The sequence below is a fragment of the Thamnophis elegans genome, chromosome 1 (assembly GCF_009769535.1).
Source record: "Thamnophis elegans isolate rThaEle1 chromosome 1, rThaEle1.pri, whole genome shotgun sequence".
Classification (NCBI taxonomy): Eukaryota; Metazoa; Chordata; class Lepidosauria; order Squamata; family Colubridae; genus Thamnophis; species Thamnophis elegans.
In genome coordinates this window covers 183,766,647-183,779,768 of record NC_045541.1, presented here as the reverse complement: position 1 = coordinate 183,779,768, position 13,122 = coordinate 183,766,647, and the positions used below count along the sequence as shown (strand labels likewise).

Sequence of the window (13,122 nt, the reverse complement as noted above, 5' to 3'; positions counted from 1 at the left end):
GGTGATGTTCTTATCCATTCAGTCCTGTCCGACTCTTTGCAATCCTATACGCCAGGTCCCTCCACATTTTCGATCTTGCTCCTTTCCAAAAAGACACTCAACTCAGTTATTTTAATTGTGGCTTAGTTTCTATGGCTTCAGTGGTGGGTTGCTCCCAGTTCAGCCCAATTTGGCTGAACCAGTAGTACAGTAGTGGCAGTGGGAGGCTTTGCCCACCCATACATTTCTGTGTGTGCACAGAATCATTGTCATACACATGAGCGCTTATGGGAGCGCGCCAAAACACATAGTGGAAAAATTGTCAACCCAACACTGTATGGCTTGACTTGTGAGTCGACCAGTGTATTGAGTTTGCCATTTCTTGCGCTGCAGAGCTGGTTGTATGAACACAATCTCTGTTAACTTTAGCACACTCAATAGGACTTAACGTAGTGTAAAATTCATTTCTGAAATGCATAATACGAGAGTCCTGTTCTCTGCAGGAGTTCCTCCTATTATTTCTGGAGAGAATCCTCCAATGCTCATGTTAACAATAAACACAGCCCTAAGCCTGATTATTTGCTGAGTCCTGCATTTGGATTCCATAACAATAGCTAAACCGGTGTGATAGTGGTTAGAATGCAGGACTGCAGGTACATCTGCTGACTGCCAGTTGCCTGCAATTTGGGAGATCAAATTTCACCAGGCTCAAGATTGACTCAGCCTTCCATCCTTCTGAGGTGGGTAATGGGACCCAGATTGTTCAGGGCAAGAGGCTGGCTCTGTAAACCACTTAGAGAGGGCGTATAGCACTGTGAAGTGGTAGATAATCTAAGTGCTATTACTAGTGCTAAAGTTAAAAGTTGCCTTTTCACTCTATATTCTTTTAACTACCACCATTTTAGCTAAAGCAGCATAACCACCATTCCTTGGCTAGCCTTCACTTTTAAGGATTGGGTGATTTGGTTCATTTTCCAGGGCTTAATCCCCCTTTATCAACATCTTCCAGCCTTGATACTTCTGAAGCCTTGTAAACTTCATTTGAGTGAGTTGCTCTTCATCACACAGTTCTTGGGAGGAAAGAGTTTCTTGTGACCTGATGGCTGTAGCTGGTCTGTATCTCAGGAAGGCTTGTAAGGCTAAAGGATCAACTACATCTTACTCTATCTTGTAGCTTCAGAGTCCTTGCTTGTTCCACCAAATGCCTCGTCCTTCTTTTAGTTCTCTACTTCAATGCCCTTTCTCTCATGCCCCATTCCCTGTGTCCATCAGTGTTTCATTCACGTGGGTTTTTGGCTTTTGTAGTTTTGGAGGTTGTGGGAACTGGAACTCTAGTCCAACAAAGAGAAAGATTAGGGGTGAACTGAATGCAGCTTTCCAAATATTGAGGGGCTGTCACAGAGAAGAGGGGCTCAATTTATCTCCAGAGCATCTGAAGGCAGGACAAGAAATAATAGATGGAAGATTATCAAAGAGAGATCCAGCCTAGAATTAAGGAAAAATTCATTATAGTGAGAATAAATAGAATAAAGAAACATGGAAACCGACAGCGAGAAAAAGACATAGCGGTCATTGACTCTCCCCTTTCTTTCTTCTTTTCTTTTTAATCTCTGTATTTGTTTTTATTTTAATTACTATTTTTATAGTTTATTTATTTTTATGTTATTTTTTTCATTTTTGTCAGATGATGGATATGTGATCCCAAGCAAGCTTAATCTCAGTGACATGATTGACCCATTATCTTGGTGTCAATTGGTTAAGTTTCCACTCCTATTTATGTGAAATAATACATTGAATTCTTTGTATATAGGTATCATTCTCATAGAATTGCAGTTGAAGAAGCCATAATAAAAATGCCCATTGTGAAGAGGAGTTTTGAAGTTTTGAAGTTTTGTGTTACTTCTGATTATTCAGATCTCCACCAAAGAAACTCTTCTAGATTCTCAGATATACACACATCTCCTAAGATGATGGCCACCCCAGAATGATAGAAACCATGATGCCCCATTTTTGTCTTCAACAAATTACTACATTGTCTGAATGTCTGTTTTCTTTCAGCTTCTTCCCTATTTGAGGACTGTCCAGTTCAACAACAGTGCTGGAGATGAAATATACTTCTCAGAAGATGGACTGGGGTCTGCTCGTTATGATCTTCTCAACTGGGTTCTCTTCCCAAATCTATCTTTTGTCCCCATGAAAGTTGGACATATAGACCCTGGGGCTTCCCAAGACCAAGATTTCATCATCAACTCTGATGCAATTGTCTGGGCAATAAAGGTGAGCTGGAAGGTCAAATAAATCCCTAAAGACTCGTTCCCTTCTGGGGATTCCAAAAATCCTCCTTATAGAAAATTGTGGGCACCATTTGATGAAAAATTGTTTTACATAGAACATGTTTGAAGTCTGATTTGTGACAGATCAAAAATTGTTTTAGATTGTTGTTTTAGGAAAACTATCTCAATTCATAAGTCTTCTTTTGCATGCTGAGTCCCAGTTCCAATCTCCAGTATCCATGGGTGGTTTGGAGTGGCACTGGCCTTAACCCCCTATGGGTTTTCTTGATTTGTGATGTGCCCTATGTAATCATTTCTTTTGAAGACACTCAGATAATGGAATCAGGAATGAACAAATCAATAAAAGAAGCATATTCAATGTTTGGGCCACCAACAGTATTTGTCTTTTCTCTTTTAGAAGGTGCCTATTGCTAGGTGTGGCATGAAGAGGTGCCATGCAGGAGAGAGGAGAAGAGTTCCAGAGGGTGAGCAGGTCTGTTGCTCAATGTGTCCCTTGTCCAGAAGGAACCATTTCTAATGAGACAGGTACAACACACTTTAAATGTAGACCTTCCAGGATCAAAAAAGCAAATGTCAAATGTATTGTCATTGTTTGGTAGATTGACATTCTTCAAACAATTCATGCTTTTCAGCAGAACCTCTAAGTTCATGGATCTAAACTCTCCTCATCCCTCCCCAGACAGCTTTTCTGCTCCTCAGCAATTTACAGGGTAATTCCAGAGCACAATTAATGGGTTCCCTACAGGACTTTCTAGTCCTACCCTTAAAACAAGATGGACCTTGACAGACTTGACACTGGGCCCTATCTAACAAAATGAAATTTAACGTAGAGAAAAGTGAAGTCTTATACTTAGGCAAGAAAAAATCAAAAGCACGCATACAGACTGGGTGAAACCAAGCTTAATAGCAGTAACTATGAGAGCGACATTGGAGCCTTAGTAGACAACCAGCTAAATATGAGCCAACAGAGTTGTAGCCACCAGGAGCTGAGCGTGGAAATGTCATCTTCCGCTGGCTTCGCACCCATGCAGTTTCCTCCAACTTCTTCCCCATCATGACCACCACCACTACTTACACGGGGATGGACCCCAGTGGCTGAAGTAGCTCCAGGGTTCTCCGGCTCCCAGGTGGTGGTTCTAATTTCGACATAGTGTTTGATTTGCCAAAAGATCAGCAAGGAGGAAAAAGGAACAAGATGGCATCTTCCATTTTTGGGACTCCAGAAGAAAATCCACCATCTTGAAATTGAGGATAATTCTGAGGTAGTTGGATCTGAAAGGAGAGGTTCTTCTGATACAAGCTCTGGTGACTATGTAATTCCAAAGGGTGTGGAAAGTGAGGCTCCTGAAAACACAGAAGAAACTGCTTCAGGCTCAAGTGAAGAAAGCCCCTACCAGCTGTGCCTCTTCCTAGCCCAGAAGTTCCAGCAGCTGGGAGGAATCCTAACCCAGCACTATCCAGGAGAAATCCACCAGGGGGAAAGTCTAGTCTAGTGCTTGGTTAAGCTCAATTTTCCTTCACTCCTTAATTACTTGGAACTCATGTCTGTTATCTTTGGTTTTTTTCCATGCTTGTGAACTGCACAATTTGAGATTGACTGTACTTCCAAAACTACCATTAAAAGAGCACCTTATGTACTTCATTTTTTTTCAGCCAATCTTTTCTCAAACTTCTTGTCTTGTCTCTCTTGAGTCTAACAGAAGTGACGTGTAATTTGTTTCGTAATGGTAGATAGTGGTATTTGCTATACAGCCCATGGCTGACAAAAGATTTCTGAGGTATATAGTAATGTCTGAAGCTAAGATGGATTAATTCTGAGTGTGCTAAGTGGCATTTTTGTCCTAAAATTTGTAGAACAGTCTTGGTTGACTTAGAAAGGTTGGCAACTGGGATTGTACAGGTAGTGGATGAGTGACAAATATACTCTTTCTGTACACAACTTTGCAACATATTTTTCCAAGGTACCATTTAATAACTGGTAAACGATTGAAGCCCTGTTGTGCACTGAAGAACTATCAAGTTGTAATGCTAGAAATTAACCATTCTCCTTTCAACAAGTGGGATCTTGGATTAGTTATAACAGGATGGGATCAGTGCTGAAGATAAACTTAAAGATATGAGATTTTGACTGGTTTTTTTTGAATATCAGGTCCCATTATAAATGATGATAGAATGCATCTTACAAAAAAATATTAGTTGGATAAAATTTGGGGGACATATTGCCTGCACAAATGATTCCAGTACTATGCATGATCATGCTGGTGCTTAAGCAGAAGGTGGAAAAACTCAGCCTTCTAAATGTGTATTGTACCTTGAAAGCTGGATTGTTGCTAAAAAAAATTAAAGATATAGAAATTTTGAAAAAAAATGAGCCAACAGCGTGCTGCAGCAGGCAAAAAAGTCAATGCAATCCTTAATTGCATTAACAGAGGGATGCAATTAAGATCAAGGTACTAATACCACTCTATAAAGCCTTATAGTAAGACCACAACTAGAATACTGCATCCAGTTTTGCTCACCACATTATAAAAGAGATGTTGAGACTCTTGAAAAAGTGCAGAGAAGAGCAACCAGGATGATTAGGGGACTTGAGACTAAAACAAATGAAGTATGGTTACAGGAACTGGGCATGGCTAGTCTAGTGAAGAGAAGGACCAGGGAGACATGATAGAAGTGTTCCAATATTTGAGGGGCTGCCACAGAGAGGAAATGGTCAAGCAATTGTCAAAGGCACCTGAAGGCCAGAAAAGGAATAATGGTATGAAAATGATAAAAGAAAGATTCAATCTAAAAATAAAATGAGTCAATGCAAAATACAAAGCAGAAGACTTGAGCAAAAGCAGTGAAAGCAATCTTGTCTCGGGCTGACCTGTCCCCAGGATAATCAATATTGAAGGATGATTTCTCCTTTTTGATATTCCGTGATATTGTAAAGTACTCTTGATTTCAGATGCAGCTTCCTGTGATCCCTGCCCAGAAGACCAATATCCCAACGTGGACAAGGACCACTGCATTGCCAAGAAGATCCACTTCCTTGCCTATCAAGAGCCTCTGGGATATGTTCTATCTTCTCTCACACTTTCTCTCTCAATGATAACATTAGCAGTTCTGGCAATTTTTCTTAAACATCATGATACACCAATTGTCAAGGCCAACAACCAAGATCTCACCTACATCCTCCTGGTCTCCCTTCTGTTCTGCTTCCTATGCTCCTTTCTCTTCATTGGGCAATCCCGGACACTCAACTGTCTCTTCCGACAAACTGCCTTTGCCATTCTCTTTTCCCTTGCAGTTTCCTCTGTTTTGGCAAAAACTGTCATGGTGGTTCTGGCCTTCATGGCCACTAAGCCAGGGAACAGAGCAAGGAAATTCTTAGGAAAACGACTGACCAACTCCATTGTCTTAGCCTGTCCCCTGATTCAAGCAGTTCTTTGTGTCACCTGGCTGGCAACCTCTCCCCCATTTCCCAACTTTGATTTCCACTCCTTAGTAGGAGAGACCATCTTGGAATGTAATGAAGGGTCAGCTTTAATGTTTTACGCTGTCCTCGCCTACCTGGGGTTTTTGGCCCTGGTTTGTTTCACTGTCGCCTTTCTGGCTAGGAAATTGCCTGACAGCTTTAACGAAGCCAAGTTCATTACTTTTAGCATGCTTATCTTTTGCAGTGTTTGGATTACCTTCTTCCCCACCTACCTGAGCACCAAAGGGAAGTCCATGGTGGCTGTGGAGATCTTCTCCATTTTGGCCTCTGGGGCTGGTCTCTTGGCTTGTATCTTTTTTCCTAAATGCTACATTATCTTATTCAAGCCAGATCTGAATGAGAGAAAAAATATAATGGGGCACTAGAATCTTTGATTCATATGCAAACTTGTAACTTTTATTTTGCCCTTGCTCCCTTTTTTAATTTGATGTGGTTTCTTAACAATAACGAAATAGGAGAGTGGCTTGTCCTTCCAATGATTGGAAATCATGGAAATATTTAATGGTGCACTTGTTAAAATGCAGAATTGCAGGCTAATTTTGCCGATTCCCAGGGATTCTATCTTCAGCATCTCAAGGTCAATTCAGCCTTCCTTCATTCCGAGGTCAGTAAAATGAAGACCCAGATTGTTGGGGGCAATTAGCTGACTCTGTAAACTTCTTAGAGAGGGCCTAAAAGAACTGTGATGTGACATATAAGCCTAAGTGCTGTTGCTATTTTTATTTTATAATCAATTCTGTCCAAAGACACATCATTTTAGTTCCTGTTTGAAATCCCTTCTATTTGCATTTCAGATTTGGTATAATACAATTTAGAGTATTAAAATATTTCTCCTTAGGTCTCAGTATTGTGATGTGAAATGCTTAACTAATTAGAATAACACATTAAACAACCTTTCGGACAGTAACTGTGACTAACAAGCAAGCACTGGAACACAAAACAACAACCATGATGCTGGAAGGAAATTATGAAATGGAGTCTCACTTAGTTTGGTCATATCATGTAAGGAAATTCACTGGAGAAAGTAGTTATATTTGGAAGAGTTAGCAGTAAAAGAAAAACAGGCCACCAAAAAATGCCATGGCTGGACACTAAAAAAAGTGACAGCAGCTGGAGCATAAAACAGCTCAAAAATGTAGTGCAGGATCAGAAGGTGTGGAGAGACCTGGCCCATAGAATCCCAAGAGTCGTTTCCGACTCAATGGATATGGATCCCTATTATATTGGCTAGATCACACCTGAATATTGCATCCAGCCTCAGAGATAATCCAATACATAAAGTAACAGGATATAAGATGCAGGCAGGGACAGCATACACTGAATGACACCACCAAGTAGTTGGAACAGGAACATAAGCACAGAGTATGGGCTAAACCTTCTAAAACCCAGTTGTGATATTCCACACAAAGTTATGGAGAATAATAGGGCTAAGAGCCTCTGGGACTTCCAGATCAAAGCAGACATGCAGGTCCTGGCCAATGAACCAGACATAGAGGTCATGGAGAAGTAGACAGGTGGGGATAGATGAAGCAGTGTCCAATGGAACAGAAGTTGCCTTCAGAAGTTGTGGGAGCTTCATCGCTGGAAGCTTTCAAGAAGAGAATGGACTGCCATCTGTCAAAAATGGTGTAGGGTCTGCTTGGGTGGTGTGTTGGACTTAATGACCTACAAGGTCCCTTCCAACTCTGTTAATCAGTATCTGTAAATGACAGCAAGATCGGGAAGAAGGAGGATGGAACACTGGAAAAGTCCCAGGGTCTAAAGGATGAACTGGAGAGGATGTGGAAAGTCAAGGTGAAAGTGGTCCTAGTGATAGGGATTTTGGGCGGTGACCTAAACTGGAAAAGGAGCTCCAGCAGATCCCAGGAACAACAGTAGAGTTCTAGGCTCAGAAGAATGAAGTGAACAGCTAAGATACTGTGTCCATCCTTGTCTTAACTGATTCAATGGCAATTGTGGAGGAGAGATCACACCCTGGAGCTTCTTTATGTGAGGTGCCACAGGGGCCAGTGCTGGCCCTCTCCTATTCCACCTCTGCATGAGATCCCAGGGTAACCTCATCCATCTCCATGTGGTGAAGTACCCTCAAAATATTGATGACATCCAATTGAACATCGGTGCTTCTGGTAAATAAAGCAGTGTTGTTCATGTCCTGTCCTGCTATCTGGAGGCTATGAGTGTCTGCATGGGGAAAAACAGGCTTCTAAGGAACCCCAGCAAGACTGAATAGCTTTGGGTTTGGGGGATCTCTAGTTCTAGGACTACATCATCTATAGTGCTGGGTGGTGTTGCATTGCCCCAAACAGACCCCATAAGAGCTTTGTGGTCTTCCTGGACTCACAACTCCTGCTTGAGGATCAAGTGGCAGTTATGGCTAGAAGGGCCTTTTCACAACTTTTTTATGTGCCAGTTGCACCCATCTGCTGAATACCACCTCTGCTTATTATTCAGGTTTTAGACCTGGATATATTTCAATACATTACAATACAATACAATACAATAAACACAACACAATACAATACAATATCAGAGTTGGAAGGGACCTTGGAGGTCTTCTAGTCCACCCCCCTGCCTAGTCAGGAAACCCTATACCATTTCAGACAAATAGCTATCCAACATCTTCTTAAATACTTCCAGTGTTGGGGCATTCACAATTTCTGGAGGCAAGCTGTTCCACTGATTAATTGTTCTAATTGTCAGGAAATTTCTCCTCAGTTCTAAGTTGCTTCTCTCCTTGATTAGTTTCCACCCATTGCTTCTTGTTCTACACTCAGGTGCCTTGGAGAATACTTTGACTTCCTCTTCTTTGTGGCAATCCCTGAGATATTGGAACACTGCTATCATGTCTCCCCTAGTCCTTCTTTCCATTAAACTAGACATACCCCATTCCTGCAAACGTTCTTCTTATGTTTTAGTCTCCAGTCCCCTAATCATCTTTGTTGCTCTTTTCTGCACTCTTTTTAGAGTCTCCACATCTTTCTACATCGTGGAGACCAAAACTGAATGCAGTATTCCAAGTGTAGGCTTACCAAGGTATTATAAAGTGGTATTAACACTTCATGTGATCTTGATTCTATTCCTCTGTTTATGCAGCCTAGACCTGTGTTGGTTTTTTGGGCAGCTGCTGCACACTGCTGGCTCATATTAAATGGTTGTCCACTAGGACTCCAAGATCCCTTTCACAGTTACTACTGTTGAGCCAGGTACCACCTATACTGTACCTGTGCATTTCATTTTTGTTGCCTAAATGTAGAACCTGACTCTTTTCACCATCGAATTTCATTTTATTAGATAGTGCCCAATGTTCAAGTTTGTCAAGATCCTTCTATATGTTTAGCATATCTTATGGAGTGTTGGCTATTCCTGCCAGCTTGGTGTCATCTACAAATTTGATGAGTTCCCCATTTATTCTCTCATCCAAATCATTGATGAAGATGTTGAAGAGTACTGGGCCTAAAGCAGAGCCTTGGGGTCCTCCACTGCATACTTCCCTCCATGAAGATGAAGTTCCATTGAGGACCACACGTTGAGTGCAGTTGGTCAGCCAGTTACGGATCCATTTGGTGGTGATGCTGTCTAACCCACATTCTTCTACTTTATCTAGTAGTAGGTTATGGTCTACCTTATCAAATGACTTACTGAAGTCCAAGTAAACTATATGACGGCATTCCTCTGGTCCACTAATTTTGTCACATTATCAAAGAATGCAATAAGATTAGTCTGGCATGAACTGTTTTTGACAAACCCATGTTGGCTTTTAGCTATTACTTTGTTTGCTTCTAGGTGTTTGCTAATTCATTGCTTGATTATCTTTTCCAGAATCTTTCCTGGTATTGAGGTCAGGCTGATAGGTCTGTAGTTTCCCTGAATCTGTTTTTTTTTCATTTTTTGAAGATGGGAACCACATCAGCTCTTTTCCAGTCCTCTGGTAGTTCCCCGGTGCTCCAGGATCTCTGAAAGTAATATTGTTCAGTGGTTCTGAGATCTTGTCTGCCAGTTCCTTCAGAACCCTGGGGTGTAATCCATCCGGTCCTGGTGATTTGGACTCGTCTAGGGTAGACAGGTGCTCCTTACCATTTCTCCCTATTTCAACTTGCGTTCCTAATCTGATTTTTGTAGTGCTGTTTTTTGATAGGTTGGACTGTTTTATCTCTTTGTGTAAAGACAGATGCAAAACATGAGTTAAATAGTTCTGCTTTCTCCCTGTTGCTTAGGCACGTATCACAGTTTTTACATGGGAACTGGGGCCATCGTACATCGTATCACAACTCATTATGGCGGGAACTTCTGCGCATCCTTTGCGCAGCTCGGGTTCGGCCATTTTTAAACTGCGGGAACATTACCAGTTGACGTTGAGCCACGGAGCTGTTTAAACGCCAGAGAATTGCAGTGTTATCTAACGGTTAGACAGTCTTGTGAGGCGTGACACGGTGTGAATATACTGCACTTGGTTACAGAGACAACTTAAAATTGACAGAATTAATTGGAATAAATGTGTTGGAATAAGCACAGATGGAGCAAAAAGTATGGTCGGAATTAATAAAGGACTCGTTGCAAGAATTCAAAATGTTGTTCCAAATGTCATATCCACACATTGTTGCATACATAGAGAGGCTTTGGCAACACGTAAGATGCCCGCTGATGTGCAGAAAGTTCTGGATGAAAGCATGAAAATCATTAACTACATTAAAAGCCATCCTTTGAATGCACGACTTTTTTCACAAATATGTGAAGAAATGGGAAGTAGTCATACCCAGCCGCTTTTTCATACCGATGTTCGTTGGCTATCTCGGGGAAAAATTCTAAACCGATTGTTTGAACTTAGACATGAACTTCAATGCTTTCTTAATGATAGATTTGAGTTGAGAAATTGTTTACATGACTGGAAATGGTTTTGTAAAGTAGCATACTTAGCAGATATATTCTCTGTTTTAAATTGCCTCCACTTATCGTTACAAGGCAAAGAAATTTCATTGTTTCACGTTCAAGATAAAGTGAACGCTACCATCGCAAAACTAAATTTATGGCAAAAGAGAGTTGGGAATGGAGAAGTAGACTCATTTGCTTCTCTTCATGAGTTTATAACAAGTTCGGCTACTAAAATTGAGGCTGATACTCTGAAATGCATAATGCAGCATTTGGAGAGTTTGCAAGTTGGCTTGAAAAACTATTTCCCTGATTTAAACAAAAATATTGAATGGATAAGATATCCGTTCAACATTAACACAACATCCATGTCAGAAGGTTTGTCGTATGCGGAAGAAGCGCAATTGTTGGAGTTAGCTTCGGACGGATTCTTGAGAAATAAACATAAGGAGTGTACTTTAACATCATTCTGGTTACAAATGCAACATGTGTATCGGTTTAACAGAAAAAGTCCTGAAATACATCTTGCCTTTTCCAACTTCATATTTATGCGAAGTTGCTTTTTCTGCATTTGTAGACATTAAGTCGAAAAAAGGAACAGACTATTGGATGTGGAACTGCATCTCAGATTAAAATTAACAACCAGGGAACCAATGATGATCTGTCATCTCAACATAAACAATTTCATCCTTCTCATTGAATCAAATAAATGTTCTTTATAATATAACTTTCGTTTATTTTGCGTATGTACCAAAAAAATAAAAAATAAAAATATTTTGATTTTTATTAAAGCATATGTTTTTTTATGAGGGGTACTCAGCGTTACAAAAATTATAGAAGGGGTACACATATGTCAAAAGTTTGGGAAACACTGTTCTAATAAATAATTTCTAGAGATTTATTGTATCAGAAACAAAGAGCCAATATTGCTTTAATAAGTAACAATTATATAGTAGATTTAAGCAATTCATAAAAAACAAATAGCCAATATTAGTTTGATTGATAAAAGCAAATAGCCAATATTAGTTTGATTGATAAAAGCAAATAGCCAATATTAGTTTGATTCATATACTCCTTCAATATCATCCCTAACCACACAGGATAAATAAGGCAGTTCTTCCACACACACAACTGCATTATTGATCATTTCACAAGGCTACAACTGATCGCCATTAGCCCTCCTACTATCTGAACAAACTCCTGCATAGGCCAGAATCCATCTGGGGTGCAGATGCTCAGTTTCAGGTAGGCCGAATACATTGACCTGCACCTTGACCTTCAACTCCATCTGCTCGTAGGATCAATAACAAGGCACACAAACTTGTTTTCCCCTTCTGGTGTCTGAAGAGTATTGCTCAGTGGGTAGGACAATTGCTTTTCCTTGCAATTATCAAAAGAAACTAATTCTTATCCCTCATAGATTTCAACCCCGTGTCTTCCAAGATAGAACCTGCTTACATGAAAGACACCCTGAGCTTTCCCAAAGGGTCTGGAAATGCTACTTTAGGTTGTTTTGCAGACACATGATTTCTTGTGATCCATGAAACTGAACTCAAATTTGTCCTTCAGTGACAACTCAAACTAGGTAAGAGAAAGCACACTTGATATTAAGGCCACCCAAGAGTCCCCGCCTGCTTCTTTCTTTGTTAAAGTCTTGATGGGAATTTTGATCATGATCTGAGAAAGAAGGTGAGAACAATGAATGGGCTGCTTCTCCTGATGCTTCTGTTTTGGCTCCTGCCTGTAACAACTCATAAGGTAATACAAAGCATATGTGTAGCGAGGAATCCTCTACGAACTGTGGAGGACTACTACAGGCCTGGAGATCTCATTATTGGAGCGAATTTGGTCCTGGAAAAGTTTGTTCTCTTTGAAATGATGGAATTTAACTGTGAGCCATCAAAGTCAGCAATTTTAAGAAGGTATGTTTTCCCTGGAAGGGAATGGATTAAAAGATGTTCTGCTTTCTTTGGGATTCAGTCACTTTTTCAAAATTCTTGTGCTGGTAGCATTTTAAGGTCTGCTACAGGGCGGAACTTGGTGGTTTCCTAGATAAAGAACCATGCTCATGAAATAGACTAGAATATTCCAGTTTAATTACAGACGAAATAAAGAACATAAAAAGTGACCAATGGGATACATGTTAGAAGTTGTGGTGACTTAGTGAAGAAGTTGACTTTTAATATTAATTTAGACACAAAGCCAAGGGGAAAAACTCAAAGAGCAGGTCAATCCATTTACAATGTAGTGGTGTCATGTGAAAAGACAAACCCAGTTTGGATTCATTTGATTAACGGACTGGAAGTTAAAACATATGAAGAACGATTGCTGGAACTGGGTATCTCTAGTTTAAGGAAAAGAAGGGCTAGGCTGCCACAAAGAAGAGGGAGTCATGCTATTCTCCAAGGCACCTGAGGGTAGGACAAGAAGCAATGGTGAAAACATATCAAGGAGAGAAGCAAGTAGACCTAGGAGAAATCCCTGACAGAATAATTAATAAGT

The 13,122-nt window shown here is 40.4% G+C and overlaps 1 protein-coding gene and 1 pseudogene across 1 annotated transcript; both read left to right on the top strand.

Moving 5' to 3' along the window:
- The first annotated feature begins 3,327 nt into the window (after positions 1-3,327).
- Positions 3,328-3,889, top strand: LOC116519013 (annotated as a pseudogene).
- Positions 3,890-4,504: 615 nt separating this feature from the next.
- Positions 4,505-6,119, top strand: LOC116506950 (vomeronasal type-2 receptor 26-like). Its single transcript, XM_032214847.1, has 2 exons — positions 4,505-4,580; positions 5,224-6,119. Exons 1-2 carry the CDS (start codon positions 4,505-4,507, stop codon positions 6,117-6,119), a joined length of 972 nt encoding a protein of 323 aa, XP_032070738.1.
- The last annotated feature ends 7,003 nt before the right edge of the window (positions 6,120-13,122 follow it).